Source organism: Heloderma suspectum, chromosome 2 (assembly GCF_057233095.1).
Source record: "Heloderma suspectum isolate Gila_16-S chromosome 2, 16-S_ref, whole genome shotgun sequence".
In the NCBI taxonomy this organism is placed as follows: Eukaryota; Metazoa; Chordata; class Lepidosauria; order Squamata; family Helodermatidae; genus Heloderma; species Heloderma suspectum.
The window spans coordinates 278703056-278720185 of record NC_139459.1 but is presented as its reverse complement, the minus strand read 5'-3'; the positions used below and the strand labels follow the sequence as shown (position 1 = coordinate 278720185).

Here is a 17130-nt window from a genome sequence, read left to right as displayed (position 1 = left end):
CTGTGATCTGTGCCAAAAAAATAAACAGGAGATCAAACACAAAGCCCAGATTAGACCACCCTCAAAGGGACACATACTTCACACTGCAAACAACAACTGATTTGAGAGCAAACCCTGCCAAACACCCAATAAAATGGAAAAATATATGAACATGGGAATTGTACCGAGGATTTGCTTGATTTTTATGATCCATCTAACATGAATGTGCAGAGAAATTTGATAAATTTGCTAATACGTATGCTGTGGAAATATGTTCCCAGTGGATTTATGTACGGTGAATATGACTAATAATTGCAAACATTACATATGTACATCAACTGGGCTGATCAAAGGCAGTAGAACAGAGCAGTGAGCTCTTCTATTGGGTTGTTGTGAGCTGTACAGTGCTAGAATCTGGCCCATCCCAAAGGTATATTTACTCATGTGATGGTGGCTACCCATTTCTTTCAACCTGGGTCTACCCCAGCCACATACCAACCAGTGGTTAGGTAACCCGTTTTTTGAGCAAAAGGAGTGCATGCATGGGGGATGCTGAACTCCTGCCCACATAGCTTACTTCTTTGCAGCCCCTCTCCCAATTTCACTCCTCCCCCAGCTGGAGGGAGATGCTACAGCAGGGGTGGAGAACCCCAGGGTTGCAATCCATCCCTCCTGGAGTCCCAATCCAAGAGTCCTAATCCGTCCCCCAGGGTTCCCCAGAAGCCATGCCCCTTTCCCCTGGCTCCACATCCTTTCCCCCAGCCACCAATTGTTTGATGGTTTTGTGGATTTTGTGCAGTTTTGCCCCCATTCTAAAAGGTTGAAATGCCTATGGCTTAGCTATTGGCAGTAAGAGCTTTATGCTAAAATATGCTGACATGTTTAGTTTTTTGGCTCTGCCCCTTTTGCCTTTAGCTCCGCCCACCACTGGAATGTAGCCCCCAAGATCTTCTCTGAAATGGAATTGGGCCCTTTGGCTGACAGGTTCTGCACCCCTGTGCTACAGGAAGGGAAGCAGCAGGAATGGGGAGCTCCCCTCACCCACACATCCTGTTTGCTCCTAAAAACAGACTCCTCCCCCCCCATCTCCCTTTATATGTAAGTATTAGTTCAGACCTGGGTTTAAACCTACAGGTCTGTAGCAGCCATCTTATACCATTTGAGTCTGGCCTGTGACTTGTGATGATGTAGGTTGGCTGCTCAGTTGCTAGCCAATAGCTGGCCCGTGCCTGCTGACGCTCTAGCCACCCCGGCTTCTCGGACCTCTTTCTGTGTGCTTTGCAGCCCACGTGCCTGTGCTGGTGACAGTAAGCCGAGTGAATGAGTACAAGCCAGAATGCTCGCAACGGGTCTTTAGCGTCCCAGAGAATGCTGACTTTGGACACGCCGTCGGAAACATCAATGGCACCGACCGAGACCGTCCTCCCAACAACATTGAATACAGCATCCCGGGGGAAGATGCTGGCGTTCTCTCCCCATTCTACATTGGGCGTCGCACAGGTAATGCAAGGGTGCTCCTGCATGATCTCTCTGCTGGTACCATCTCATAGCTCCACCTCCAGCCTTTCCTTTCCCACTAGCCTTCCCCAACCTGGTCCAGATGTTTTAGACTACAACTGCCAGCATTCCTGACCACTGGCCAAGTTAGCTGAGGCTGATGGGAGTTTAAGTCCGAAGCATGGAAGGCACCAGGCTGGGGAAGGCTGCTCTCGGGTCATCCTTCAGCTCTTAGCTCATCTGGCCTTTGTCTCTAAGGGTACTTCCAGAAGAGGCTTCTATCGCGCCCTTGCCCTGCCTCATTCACAGGGACGGCATCAAGGGTAGGCATGGTCAGTCATCCGCCAAGGGCCCACACCCCACCAGGGGCCCAATGACAGGGGCCTTGGGCTTGCTCCTCCTCTTCACCCTTGCAACCTGCTTCTTCACCTGCCTCTCGCTCTGGCCCAGACAATGGTGATGGTGAGAAAGAGGAGCAGCAGTTGCCACTGCCGACGTGCTCCCTGGCTCTCTGCCTGTCAAGCAAGGAAGTGGTAGCAATCATGAGAAGGAGGAGAAGGAGCAATAGCAGCTGGTGACCATGGCGGTGAGAAGGCAGACTTACTGAAAAAGGGGCCCATTGAGGGTGTCTTGCCCAGGAGCCCTCAAAAACCTGGAGCTGGCAGTGCTCATTCACTGTTGTTGTTGTGGGTGCGTAGGTGCATGTGTACAGATGTCGTCCTCTTCAAATTTTATCCACCCGTGTTTTCCCGCCACTCTTCCATCTTTTTTCTTACTAAAGAAAATCCGTTAAGGAGAAAAAGACAGAAGAGCTACACAGCACGAGAGCCAATGTGGTGTAGTGGTTAGAACGTTGGACTGAGACTCAGGAGATCCGGGTTCTAGTCCCCACTCGGCCATGGAGCTCACTGGGTGACTTTGGGCCAGTCACTGACTCTCAGCCTAACCTACCTCACAGGGTTGATGTGAGGGTAAAATGGAGAGGAGGAGGATTATGTAAGCCACCTTGAGCTCCTTAGAAAAGGAAAAAAGGTGGGATATAAATGCAATAATAAAAAATAATAATAATGACTTCCAGTTGGTAGCGCTAGGAGCCTTCTGCCTGGAAGCACCCTCGTTTTGCCTCAGGATGGTGGCTCCTCCCCCTCGTGCAGCCAGGCTTTGATTGTGCCCTGAACCTCTCAGCCCAGGGCCCCCCAGAGGATGTTTCCTGGGCACAATGGCTCAGGGCTTACAGTAGGTTGCTCTTCTTCTCTCCTCCGGGGCCCAGACTCCCAGTCTTTTCAGCGGGGTTAGTGAACACCCTTTAACTACCCTGCCATGTTCACTTCAAGGAGCTTGGAGAACAGAAGTGGGGATTCCAATCAGTTTTGGCAGCTGTGAATACCGGAGTTGGGAGTGGTTGTTATAACAATGCGGTTTCCAGGAAGTGCAGAGGCACAAGTGTGTGTATGTGTCACAGGGCAGCTGCATGTACTGGGGCCGCTGGACTATGAAACGGTAAAGTCGTATCATTTGACCATCATCCTAAAGGACCTGGATAATGATGCAGATGCAGATCCCAAAAGGCAGAAGACATCGCTGTGTAATGTCACCATTAATGTGCAGGTACCTGGAATTGGGTGAGGAAAGTGTGACTGATGAATGCCACTAGGGCACAGAACACACCATCTGTCACCCTTCACCAACTTGGCGCCCTCCAGATGTGTTGGATTACAACTCCCATCAGCCCCAGCCAGTGTGCAAGCATGTAAAGTGCTAAGAGCACACCCAGTTTGAACACCAGGTGAGGCCTTATTATGCCAAATGATATTCTGGTCATTTTTCCTATGAGTTACTCCTCTGTAGAGCTTGCACACACAGGAGGGCAGGCGTGCAAATGCCAAATAATCCCCTCTCATACATTTCTGTCTTCTTCCAGTTTGTTCTTCAATAGGCTGTAGCGTGTTTTACTTCTTGGCTGGCCAGGTTATTAGGATTCTAAAATTTCCTGCAACTGGAGACATGGCCTTTTGGCTTTCACGGCAAGGGTGCCGTCTTTTCTGCCTGACAGATGTTCCATGCCCTTAAGGCAGAAATTCCACAGGTGTGAAGACTGTACATGTTGCATTTCTGCACATCAGATTGTTGTTCAAGGCACAGAACAAGGTCATGCTAGACTTCTGGGTTCCTGACCATTCTGAAGTCAGCACAGTCAATTTTTCACTGTATCAGAAGAGGGAGTGGGGAGACAGAGAAAGCTCCGAAGTGGCTGCAGTTCTTACAATAAAGAGCCAAGCTCCATGTGACTTTAAGCATGTATGTATCTTTTAAAACTATAAATAGCAGGTGCAGGAGCCTGAACAGGATCCAGACCGCAGCATGCAGGCAGGGATGTGTGATAACTATTTCCTCCTGTGTGGTGGTCTTGACAAAAATCACCCTCTGCCCCCCAAAGTTGCTATTAGCTCCAGGAGGGAAGCTTCCAATGGTGCCCATGGATAGTTTTATGGGTAATAAAAAGGATCAATGCACTTGAAGCCCTATGTGTTAACTCATCTTTATTCATTGGCTTAGGGTGGAATCTCAGGTAGTATTTGGTCAATGACCAATTGCAGATGGTGATCTCTCCCCTCCCTCTGCCCTGCCAAAATCAAGTTCTGTGTTCTGCAAACACCTGCTCTATGCCATCCTTTGCTCTTGTTCGGTTCAATGCTGTGCTCACAGGGGTTATAATGGCTTATTTGCACTTGGGGCAACATGAGAAGCCCAGTGCCTGAAGGGGTCCCTGCAAGGAATCCTGCTTTTTGGAACTTTAGTGATAATTGCAAGTAGGAGGAGGGCATTTGGGAATCGTCCATTCCAGAACCTCCATACAGGTGTGCTGAGAAAAATGACCTATTTCCTTATCTGCAGAATGTGAATGACAACCCTCCTGAGTGTAATCCACCCTTTGGCCTGTATTCCATTTATTCCACACGGGCCACAACGATGAGAATCACGGAGCTGGAATGCACGGATAAGGATGGACCAAGTGAACTGATCTACACCATTGTTGGTGGTATGGAATGGATGAGCCAGTGCACTAGGGAACAGATTTGGGGCCAGTTGAGTTTTTTTTTCTTTAGCCCCCATGTGTGTTGGGGGTGAGTTTAGAAGGGAACCAGCTGGGTGGGAAGGTTTAAGCCCTCCACCTGTGCACCGTGGTCCTGATCCAGATTGGGGCCCTGCCTGCTTGCAGTAAAGTAAAGAAAGGAGTTAGGGTCAGCTACCCATTTAAAGTAGTGTGTAGCTTGGCCTGAGAAGTTGAAACCAGTGGTCTTTGTTTCCAGTGACACTGCCGGTGGATAGAGGTGGATTTAGTCAGTATGGGCTACAGCTATGGTAAGCTGGCAATGGTGGAGGGGTGTGTGCTGGAAATGGGAGCTCACTGGGATGGTAAAGCTGGACTCTCAAGTCAGGACTGAAGTAGCATGAGCAAAGAGAGCAGGAAGGGACGACCACAGGTTGCGTATGTGATGAAAGGCTCTGAGCACTGAAGGTGGTGTAACAGCTATTCCTTCTCTCCAGGGAGCCCTGAGGACTGCAGCTGGGTACAGCAGGCCAGGGATCTCTACCATAATTCCCTGCACCCTCCCCAAATGGCGGTTCCCAGGATTCCTTGAGGGAAGCCATGAGAAGTTAAATGGGTCTCAAGCTGATACAGGCTTGCAGTGCAGACGTGCGCCTTTTCTCTTTTTCCCCAGGCAACACAAATGGGCGCTTTCGCATGGAACGTAATGGTCTTTTCCATAACACCTTCTCCTACAACCGTGATGGCATTTTTGACCCCCTCACCTTTGAGCTCCTGGTGAAAGTGACAGACAGCCGTAGCACACCTCACTTCAGCACCACGGCCACCGTCATTGTTCATGTGATTCCCTGGACCACAACAGCGCCTACTACCACCACCACCACCACGGTGAGGGGACAGATACAGGCATGCCATCGTCACGAATCCTTTGGTCAATCTGCTTCCCTGGTGTTTCCACACCTTTACCGTGTGCCCCTGTGACGATGGAGAAACCTCCATTCCAGCGCCATGCCTTTAAGGCGGGCCACTGGCAACATGCCCCTCACCTTTTTCTTAAGCAGCAGCCACCAGGCACTCTTGTCCGCCTGGGTTGGGAGCGAGTGTGCTTCTCCGGATGTCAGGCATCTTTACTCAGCTGTAAGGGGGTGGCCAACCCAAGCTCCTTTTCGCCAAATAGTCAAGCCTCAGCCTGGCCTCTCTTTTTGTACCTCCCTGTAGCTCAAGGACCAGTAACGTGACTCAGGCAGCCTAGGAGGATGGAAGGAGCACTCGCCTTCCAAATGGAAAGATGTGTATTTATTAAGTATCATAATAAGGGGACGACGGAAAACGGGCAGGTACTTTGAAAATAAAGCATTTTAAAATTTGCTAACCTATGGTAAGCACTTAGAGTAGGGGTGGGCAACGTGTGTCTCTCCAGATGTTGTTGGACTGCAAGTCTCATCAGCCTCAGGCAGCATAGCCAATTGTGAGGGATGATGGGAGTTGCAGTCCAACAAGATGGGGGATATGTGGCTCAACAACACTACAAGCGAGAAGGATCTTGGAATTGTTGTCGATCACAAGCTGAATATGAGCCAACAATGTGATGTGGCTGCAAAAAAGGCAAATGCTCTTTTAGGCTGCATTAATAGAAGCATAGCTTCCAAATCCCGGGAAGTACTAGTTCCCCTCTACTCAGCACTGATTAGGTCTCATCTGGAGTACTGTGTCCAGTTCTGGGCACCACATTTTAAGAAGGATGCAGACAAACTGGAGAAGGTTCAGAGGAGGGCAACAAAGATGATCAGGACACTGGAAACAAAGCCCTATGAGGAGTGATGGAAAGAACTGGGCATGTTAGCCTTGAGAAGAGAAGACTGAGGGGAGATATGATAGCGCTCTTCAAGTACTTGAAAGGCTGTCACAGAGAGGAAGGCCAGCATCTCTTCTCGATCATCCCAGAGTGCAGGACACGGAATAATGGGCTCAAGTTACAGGAAGCCAGATTCCGGCTGAACATCAGGAAACACTTCCTGACTGTTAGAGCAATACAACAATGGAGCCAATTCCCTAGGGAGGTGGTAGGCTCTCCCACACTGGAGGCATTCAAGATGAGGCTGGACAGCCATCTGTCAGGGATGCTCTGACATGGATTCCTGCATTGAGCAGGGGGTTGGCCTTGTAGGCCCCTTCCAGCCCTACTATTCTATGATTCTATGAACATCTGGCAGGCCACACATTGCCCACCGGTGACTTAGAGGAAAATACTCACAGCACATAGGGGACACCTCCAACGCACAGCACACTGGGATGGTCTGAGGGGTGGTAAGGGGACAGAAAATGAAAGGGAGCCAGCCTCGTCCCTTTTTATTATGATTTGTCTGGGGGGCGGGCAGGGATGACTGCCTAACCTCTTTCACCAACCACAAAAGTTGCCTATGGACAGGAGGACTCACTTATGACCTTTTGGGCTCATTGAAAAGGAAGGGGCTAGCTAACAGGGAGATGGCCCCGCCCTCCTCTGTTGTAGAGCAGGAAAAGTGTGTGGTAGGCTTTGCAGAGCCAGAGCTGCTATGTTGTAGATTTCTTAAAGAGACAGACACTGGGTGACTCCTCTGCGTTACAGCCCCTGGTTCCCACAGCCCTTTCCTCAGCAACCACAGGCTCTGACGTGTGTCTGCTCTAGGACGCTGATTTTGCTACCCCGTGATGTGGCTTGCATTACCGTGCTTTGGTTGATAAGCTGGATTTACATGCCAATAGGGGAGTGTGACCCTGTTAGTACTTCTGACCCTCCCAATAGCTGTTGACACCAGGAAAGCTTTCTGGGTCATCTGAGATGGTTGAGAATTAGAGGCACCATTTTATGGTGCTTCTGTTCCTATCTGACTGCATGATTTCCAAGGGTGTCACAGTGTGGCTGCTGCTCTGCTCTGTGGGGATTATCCGGTGGAACAGCCTTCCCCAACCTGGTGCCTTCTAGATGTTTTGGACTACAGCTCCCAGAATTCCTGATAATTGGCCATGCTGGCGGGGACTGATGGGACTTGAAGTCCAAAACATCTGGAGGGCACCAGGTTGGGGAAGGCTACTGTGGAGTATAGCAAGGTTCCGTCTCGTGCTGTTTAATGTCCCTGTGCAGCCAGTGGGAGACATAATCAGATGATCCGGACTGTAGTGTGAGACCCAACTCTACTTTTCTGTTTCATCTGATCCCAGAGCAGCAGCTGGTTTTTGCCTGCCTGAGCATGGTTGATTGAGCCACTGCCTGAGCCCGGTTACGGGTTGAATAAGGGGGAATAGGCTGACACTGAATTCTGGCAAAGGCTGAACTGAGAGAAATGCATAGTAGGGTTCAGGCTTAGCCAGCATCCAATGACTCGACTGCTTCAAGGGCTTTGTGATCTTCCACACTGGAACCTGGCTAGGCTGGACCGGCGTCCAAAAGAGCCATGTAGTTCTGAATGCTTGCAGTGCTTTGTTGTTGTTTCAGACAGTGCCCAAGGAGCCCATCATTCTGTACGGCACTGAGGAGTACTGGGCACCAGATCCCTGGTTCGTGGTGGTTCTTACGCTCACTGGCGCTCTCCTACTTTCTGCCCTGGGTTTGTTGATCTGGCGGCTCTGCTGGAGGTGAGTTTCTTGAAAAACCTGTCCATGCATTTCTTATTCCATGCTGGCTACTGGCCCATCTTAGGAACCAGCAGGATCACTGGCACGTTCCAGGGCAGATCTGAAAAGGGACTTGGCTGCAACCATAGATGACCACTCCATCACAAGGAAGAGCCTGATCTGGTCCCATAGAAGGAACTGTCTCTCCCTCCCTGCTACCTTGAAAAACCTGGATGGTTGCAATCCACTGTATGCCCCCAGACAAATACACACACCCCGGGCTCAAGGAACATGGTGGCTCATTCCACACCCCCTCAAAACTCTAGTCATGCACTGGGGGAGGCCTCTTCTCAAAGCTCACCCTTCTACTGTTCTTTGGATTCCAGGAAGGCACCAGGAGCGATGTCTCAGCCTCTACTGCAGAACAAGTAAGAGCCCTGGCCCCTGGCGCGGAGCCTTGCGCATTGCGGGGAAGTCTTCATTCTTATCATATCCAGGGGTCTGGCTCATAGGGCAAAGGGTGTGTGTGTGTGAGAGAGAGAGAGAGAGAGATTAGCTCAGGAAGATGTCGGCTGAGGAGATGGGCTATCGGTTGCGACAGCCATTGGCTGCACATTCCTAAGCAGGACCCAGTTGATGTCAGGGCCATCAGGAGAGGGGGCTTTCCTCTGTTTGGATATTGTTTGTCCAGCATGGAGCAGGAGCCCAGTGTTTCTGAATGTTTCAACTCAGGAACTCGGATGGCCTTCTCTCTGTCCCATCAGCCAGGACAGCTAGGCTGGTGAGGAAGAGGGAGAGGGCCTTCTCTGTCTCAATGTCTCAGGAAAGCTCTGGAGGGAGTTTTCCTGAGGGTAGTACTGTGCGCTGTATCACAGCCTCCCCCAAGCTGCTGTCCTCCAGAACGTTTTGGACTGCAACTGCCATTGTCCCTGAGTATTTGCTACCCTGTCTGGGGCTGATGGAAATTGTAGTCCAAAATATATAAGGGCACCAGGTTGGGAATGCTGCTGTCAAGAACGGGCCTAATTCAGTTGTCCAACGCCTTCATTCGAGCTGCTGCAGTTGTGCAGATGTGGGCAGACTAACCCTTGTAATCACATCCTGGTCCCCCTTGTAATAGACCAGAGTATTAGTTATTAAGATATAGATCTTCCTGGCCATCATTTTGTCTGTCGTTGGGCCTGACAGACTCCCAGCAGGATGCTAATCAAGGAAATCCTTCTGATCCATGTCTCACATTCCACAGGGGCAACAGACTGGAAAGAAATTACATCACAACGGAAGAGCCAAGCAAGGAGAAAGGGAAAGGTTCTGCTGAGGTGCTGAGTCTGGTATGGCATGACCCAATTTGAATCTCCCCATTAGATTGTGCTTAACTTGCTACTCTGTGCTGATAATCTAGGGGTGGGGAACTGCTGCCAGCCCATGAGTTACATACATACATACATACATTTATTAAATTTATTAGGCACCCAGCCACTCTGGGCGATGTACAACATTAAAAACAGTTCAAAACAATAAACTTCAACATTATAAACATCACATTTCTAAAATTACCCTAACCAACCCCAAATGCCTGCCTGAACAACCACGTTTTTAATGTGTGGCGGAAGCTCATTAAAGAGGGGGCTTGGCGGAGTTCCCTAGGGAGGGAGTTCCACAGAGTGGGGGCCACCACAGAGAAGGCCCTCTCCCTCGTCCTCACCAGCCTAGCTGTCCTGGCTGATGGGACAGAGAGAAGGCCATCCGAGTTCCTGAGTTGAAACATTCAGTTTCAACGTTCTCCAGGGCTGCATTCCAGTGGTGGGCAGGGCCAAAGGCAGAAGGGGCGGGGGACAAAAATACCAGCATATTTTAGCTAAAAGCTCTTACTGCCATTGACAACAACAACAACAACAACAACAACATTTCTATACCTCTCCATAGCCGAAGCTCTCTGGGCAGTTTACAGAAATTAAAACATTAAAATACAATATTCAACTTTAAAAGCCATTTACATAAAAAACACAGCCCATATACACAAAGACAACATATAACTAAATACAACTTTGAACAGTCCAAAGACAGACACATGACCGATTTAAAAACTCATCATGTGCTGCCAAACGCCTGAGAGAAGAGGAAGGGCTTAACCCAGTGCCAAAGAGACAACAGTGTTGGCACCAAGCAGGCTTCATTAGGGAGATTGTTCCACAGGTGGGTGGCCACCACTGAGAAGGCCGTCTCCCTCATTGCCACCTTCCGAGCTTCCCTTGGAGGAGGCACCTGGAGGAGAGCCGTTTCAACCTTTCAGAATGAGGAAACAAATGTACAAAAGCTGGGAAACCACCAAAGGGTTGACAGTGAAGGGAAAGGGGGCACGGCCAGAGAAAGGGGGCGTGGTCATTGGGGGAACCCCAGGAGGGCTGGATTTGGTCCGTTGACCTGAGGTCCCCCACCTCTGTGAGAATCAATTAGCCTTGTGCTGATTCTGCAGTCCTGTGGATAGGGACTTGCATGTCTGGTGCCTATTTACAGACTGCCTGCTTGGTGCATAGGAATGGTAGACCTTCCCCCCTGCCTCCATTTTGTACCCCCTTCTGATGGCAGAGTTTGGAACGGAGTAACTTCTGAGTCCTCCTACCTTGCCTTTAGAAAACCATCTAATGGCAGAAGCTCTCTCATGTTCAAGCCTTTCTTCCAAGGATGGTAATAATGTGAGAGTGTCTTTTTCTCTTCCTCTTTCATTGTAGCAACATGACTTCGATGGCCGTGCTCAGGACCCTGGTAAGTTCTGTCTCCATTTTGTTTTTTATGTAAATGTTTTTATTTCATTTTTGTTCTAAGGCACGTCACTATTTTAACATCTAGCCTTAACATCAACAGTACAAAATACCTGCTGCTTGTCTTACATTGTTCATCATCTGGGGCTGATGGAAGTTGTAGTCCAAAATATATGAGGGACCAGGTTGGGAATGCTGCTGTCAAGAATGTCTATGCTAGTAGATGTGGGAGACTTTGGGCTTCTTCACATGGAGCTTTTATCCTCCTATTGAGACTGGTTATTCACGGAAGTTTGTGGGTCCTTTAGATGACATCATCAACCTCCAGGGCATCTCCCGCACTAAATGACCTTTATTCCATTTTTTTAAAGATCTGAGATAATGAGCTATCAAATTACAGCGCTTGAGTTCCTCTTGAGTTCATGAAAAGAGGAAAACTTGCAATAAGAGGAGCTAGACCACAGCATCATCTAGCAGCTGTATAATGAAACATATGGAAGACTTAGATAAGGGGGAAAAGGAGGGGGAAAGGAAGTGTGTATAAAGGGAGTCGTGATTCTGCATTTAAAACGGAAGCCGAAAGCCCCATTTTAAATGTGGGATTTTAGGCTGGTGTAGAGATGCTCTTTGAGATGAGATTTATGAATGTAAAATAAGTTTCATATTCTGTTGCTACCAGTAATGTTGCTGTTTCAATTTCCAGTCTTCCTAGCTATTATTCCCCTCTAGAAATATGAGTGAGTATTTGGTGAATACTGGTTTGCAGAGCATGCATTAACAAAAGTTATACAGGGAAGCCACATTTTCATGAACCTTTTTAATTGTTCCTTTGTAAGCAGCCTCAAGCTGTATGGAGATGGCATAGCAGTTTGATCAATCAACCAATGCAACATGCACAAATGGAGCACCAGTTCCCCCACCTCCCAAATTAGCTCTTTTGCGTTCTTGCAAGAATGGCCTTGTCAATGTTCATCCCTCATCTAGAGCTGCATTCATTAGCAGGAGGCTGGGATATATATTTGCTGTCACTTGTAATGTGCTCCTGCAGAGATGACAGGTCACAGCAAGCGGCAGAGCCATAATATGTAACTGGCCTCCTTGCACAGAGGGAGCCTAATCCCCAGAAACTTGGATGGGCTAATGATGTTGTCATGCTGTGTAGATGATTTCAAGATGCAATGGCTCCTGCATGGAACAGTGGGCACGGATCACAGGAGGGGCCCTCAGGAGCTCCCTGCCCTCCAAAAGCCAGGCCACATGTTCCTCCATGTTTGTAACTGAAGTTCATAGCAGCTCTGAGATCACTGACTATCCAACCAGCTGCCAGGCTCTCCAGAGCAGCCTTACCAACCCAAGCTCTCTCTAGATTGGTTGGACTACAAAACCTATCATCCCCAGCCCACATGGCCACTGTGTGTGAACTGGAGATTATGGGAGTTGTAGTCCAACACATATGAAGGGCACCAGGTTGGGGAAGGCTGTTCTGGAGCCACAGATCCAGCTTTTCTCAACAGATGTTTCATGTAACCACATTGTATTCTCTAATCCAAGAGCCGCTGACCTAAGCTGGAACTCCCTAGTAGCGTGGGTGTGCACAGTGAGGTTCTTGGTGGGCAGATGGAGAGGGCAAAGGATGGAGAGGTGGGGTGGGACTGGACAGTGGCCTAATGCTGTTCCTTGCTTTATGTCTCTAGTCACCGGCCAATATTACCTGTTTGACAGCAGCACTGGAGCACGGCGTTGGGTGTGAGCATGGCCTGTTCCACCCTAAGGACCGCAGTGTAGGTGCACACAGACATGATGGAGAAGGAAGCGAAGAGCAGGCTTTCTGTACACCACCAATACTATAACACACACTCTTATTATCTGGATCTGCCGTATATGTTGCGATAGAGACTTAGGGTGCTTCCAGATGGAGGGCTTCTAGTGCTACCACTCAGAAGGCATTATGCAGCTAGCCTAAACGGAGTTTCTACAATAAGAAAAAAGAGGGAAGAAGTGGTGGGAAAGGTTATGAGTGGAAGATGTCTGAACCCCCCATAAAATTCTGTGAATGAGGCTGGACTTGTCTGGAGCACCCTTAACATTCCCATCAGTTATATCTACTTGTGTATGTCCATGGGGAAACAAAGATTGTATTTAAGAGCCTCCCCTCTGGCACGTTGTTTTCCATTTGATAACTGTCAAGGATTGACAGCTCAAGTTGCCGTTTCAGTTTCCTGCCCTCTGCCTGTGCCTTTAACATCAGCATGATGCGTAGAGATTAGGCAGGTGAAAAGTTTTCTCCACCACTGCAGGCCTGGAAATGCTTCAGTCCTGTGGGAGAAGGAAGGAATGGCACAGTGGGAATAGGCTCACAATCAGACTGCTTCTCACGCCTCCCTCTCATTTCTCAGTATTTCCATCGAGAGGTAGCTGCAGCATTCTGCAGATGGAGGTCAGGGCTCACAAGAATTTGTTGAGTGCAGAAAAGGGGTAGAAGCCCTGGAGTTGTGGCTTTAGACTGTGTGGCTGTAATCCTACCTGCTTCTACACATAGGTACGAATTGGGCTGGCCAGAACACCTATGCTGCAGGCACAGGGCTGGTTCACATATAAAAATAAGCCAGGGTTCCAGGGGAACGCTGGTGTATGCTGCCCAACCAACTCCTGCTGCAAGCAGGAGCAGCTAAACAAACAGTGAATCTTCCGTCCGTTTACTTACCGTGACATGCAAACCAGGACAAGCCAGAATCATAAGCCAATAATAAACCCTGACATATGACTCTGGCTTTTAGTTTGGATTATGACAACTTGTGACAGTTTTTTCTTGCACTGCACACATATGCTTGCTTTTTAAACTCACCTATATTTACTGTGACTGGATTATATGTTCCGTGTTGGTGGTTACTAGTGTCTGAGCAATTGAGAAAATAATAAAACTTGGTATCAACCAGTACTCCAGATTCCTGTGTTGGGATTGGTGTGCCAAACCACAAACATACAAAATAAAGGGACGTTGCACGGTTGTGATGTTTGTTTTGTAGCATTCATAGCATGTTCTGAAACATAGGCAGAGTATAATTTTTGTGATGGCTTAGCCAAAACCTGCTCTCAGTTACAATAGTGCCATAATATTTATTTATTTCATTTCTATACCACCCAATAGCCAAAGCTCTTAATCGATGTTGAGGTTGAGCTAGCCAGCTTAAAAGAAGCCAACCCCCTACTTAAGGCTCAATCACTATCTACTGCTTGTTGGAGCAACAGACAGACAAGCTTGTTTGGTTTCCAGTCCCAGCACCACTCAGAGCTCTCTGTGGTGTTGTCATAGTCCCGTTCCTGCCTCCATGGGAAACCTGGCTTGCCCAAGATGTTGGTGAAAGCCCAATCCATAGTGTTCAGCCTGTAACCTGGGCCTTACCAGCACCCAATGATGCTACATCCACACCACAATAGTGTCAGGAAGCACCCTAGCGGCCTCTTACAGTCTACTCCAATAGCCAACTCAAGAAGCAGACAAAAGGATTCTTTTCAAGACTTTAATCCTTTTACAACTTAATGACTCTTTCAGATGCTAATCACCAGCGACTAAGCAAGGAACAGCACTGGGGAAAGATAGCAGAGTAGCCTATGCTCCAGGTTAGGCAGTTGGTCCCCGTTTGAAGGAGAATCACAGGAAGACCCTGAACTTATGGGCTAGGGAGAGATCCTCCCTCTTTCCCTTGGGTCCTCGGGACGCAACCGTTGCTTGTGCGCCAAACGGGCGCTACGCCTCCTTTCCGCACCCTCCATCTGTCGTCGCTCCCTGCGCTGGCGTCAAGCGTCCAGCAAGCCCCCCTCCAGCACTCTCTCACTGCCAGGGTCACTATCTATCCCAGGAATGCCGGCAGGAGGAATCTCTGCCAGCTGCTGTGCCTGTGAGAGATGAGCACGCTCCTCTCCCATGGATTGCTGTTCCTCCTCAGAATCAGAACTGCTCTGGGGTTCTATCGGCTCAGTTTCCACCCTGACAAATAGAGGCAGAACAGAACACCCACTGCCCACCCCCAGAGCCTCCGGGCCCTGCTGCTCTTCTTTCTTGCTGTTGCTGCCTGCTCCCCTGCCCTCTCTGAGCTTGCAAGCCATAGCAAGAGTGAGGAGATGGAGCAGTATCCTCCACTTGCCTTGCACTCTTCCTCTGGGTGGTTGTGTGGAATTGGGCTCAGAGGAGGAAGGCAAGCAAATGGGCAGGAGTGGCACAAGTGAGGAGGAGGTGGGCCCACTTAGCAAGGGGGTCCCACTGAGGGCATTTTGCCTAAGAGCCCCCCAAAGTTGGAGCCAGCAGCGCACCTTGACACTAACATTTAACTAAACCTCTGTCCCCTCATCTAGGTCCTGAACAAAATGCCCCAGATGGGCAACTCTGATATTGACAGCATCATATTGTATTATTTTATAATATTTATTTATTTATTACATTTATATCCCGCCTTTTTTTCCTCCTTAAGGAAGCCAAGGCGGCATACATAATCCTCCTCTCCATTTTATCCTCACAACAACAATCCTGTGAGGTAGGTTAGGCTGAGAGGCAGCGACTGGCCCAAAGTCACCCAGTGAGCTTCCATGGCCGAGTGGGGACTAGCACCCGGATCTCCCGACTCCCAGCCCATCACTCTAGCCACTACACCACACTGGCTCTCAACATCATCCTGATGTTTCTTGAATGATGTTGATGCATCTGACCATGAAACCAAGCTCTCCACTGGCAATTCTTTTGGTGTGCGATAGAACAGATTTTGATGTGTAGGTGCCCTCTGCTAGAGCCTCCAAATGAAAACGTTGATTATTTATGGTGCAATCCTATGCATGTTTCAACAGAAAAATGTCCTATAACTCCCAGTATGTGCCAGCCAGCCATGGGAGTTGTAGGCCTTTTTTCTGTCTAAATATGAGGATTGTGCCCTCAAAGTATTAACTGAAGATGATACATTTGGAGTTGAAAGGGTATTCAGTGTTGTGCAGTAAACTACTAAAACTTAGGGTGCAATCCTATGCATGTTTAGACAGAGAAAAGGTCATGCTGGCTGGGGAATGCTGGGAGTTGTAGGCCTCTTTTCTGTCTAAACATGCATAGGATTGCACCCTTAATTAGTTAAATACAAGTTAATCAACTAAGGACACTTTAATGTGTTGACAGACCTATTGCAGGAACATTTCTACAGCTTTGGGATACCCCGTTTGCCTATTTTTCTCCCCTTTTAAGCAGCTGCCAGGTCTCTCGGTTGAGATAAGGTGAGTTAAGCCATAAGAACGACAGGCATGGTCTTTGGCTATCCCACAATGACAAGAGAACTGAGGGCTGCAATACAGACACAAGAGCTGGAAGAGGAACTTTTCGTTCCAGTTCATTTCAGAAAGTCCCCTTTGTTTCTCCATTAGCTATGCAGAGCCACACACTTGTCTCCCACAGACATAAGAGCAGTGCAATGGAACAAGAAGCAAGAGCTGAAAATCACTGCTGACTGGAGGCCACCTGGTCTGGTTTGGCCTCCCCATTTCCCTTGAGCTGTCTCTTTCCTAAGTTGCCAAGTGCAAGATGCCCAGCTGGCTAGAAAGCTTTGTGTTACGCAGAGCTTTTGAACGGGGACAGATTTCATGGGATTAATATCTGACTCCTGCTGGATATGTGCGGATCCGTTCCTCCTTGCCTGAAATGGCAGTTGAGAGCAATTGGCAGAATTGGCACTGGCAGGGCAGCCTCCATACCTGAATGTGCAATCTAGGCATGCTTCCAGATGGAGGGCTTGTAGCATTAGCAATCAGAAGGCATTGAGCAGCCATTCTGTCTTTTTCTCCTTAATGGAAGGAGTGGTGGGGAAGCACAGCATTGCTATGAGTGGATGATGATGACATCTGGACTCCCCTATAAAATTCTGTGAATGGGGCAGGGCAATGGCGTCGTAAAAGCCTCGTCTGGAATCACCCTAGGTGCAGAAATCCCCACAAACAGAAAATGTGCCCACTCTCAACAACACTTCTAGTTATGTGTTTGCTGGTTGCAGTCAGGTTTCTATAGACTGTTTCCACTTCTAGCCAGCATGAGATGGTGGCTCCTGGTTTTGTTTCTGAGCAAGTAATACAATCCACTATGGTTTCTCCACCAATCCTTAACTAAAGATAAGTGCATAGAGCTTGTGGAACAGAGGTGGTCTGAGGTTAAAATATTGTGAGAAAGTACATGAGATAGTTTTGACACGAGAAGTTTCAAATATCACAAGAGTAAAG

General features: G+C 48.6%; 1 protein-coding gene across 1 annotated transcript in view; it reads left to right on the top strand.

The window, feature by feature from the left end:
- The window catches only part of CDHR4 (cadherin related family member 4), a 28728-nt gene extending 14836 nt beyond the window's left edge, over positions 1-13892 (top strand). Inside the window, exons 10-18 of the mRNA XM_084829816.1 lie at positions 1264-1479; positions 2939-3084; positions 4372-4516; positions 5202-5416; positions 8004-8143; positions 8509-8550; positions 9369-9453; positions 10855-10888; positions 12579-13892. Of these exons, the coding sequence (XP_084685942.1) occupies positions 1264-1479; positions 2939-3084; positions 4372-4516; positions 5202-5416; positions 8004-8143; positions 8509-8550; positions 9369-9453; positions 10855-10888; positions 12579-12634 (1079 nt within the window). The 3' untranslated portion in view covers positions 12635-13892. The remainder of the gene's footprint in view (positions 1-1263; positions 1480-2938; positions 3085-4371; positions 4517-5201; positions 5417-8003; positions 8144-8508; positions 8551-9368; positions 9454-10854; positions 10889-12578) is intronic.
- The last annotated feature ends 3238 nt before the right edge of the window (positions 13893-17130 follow it).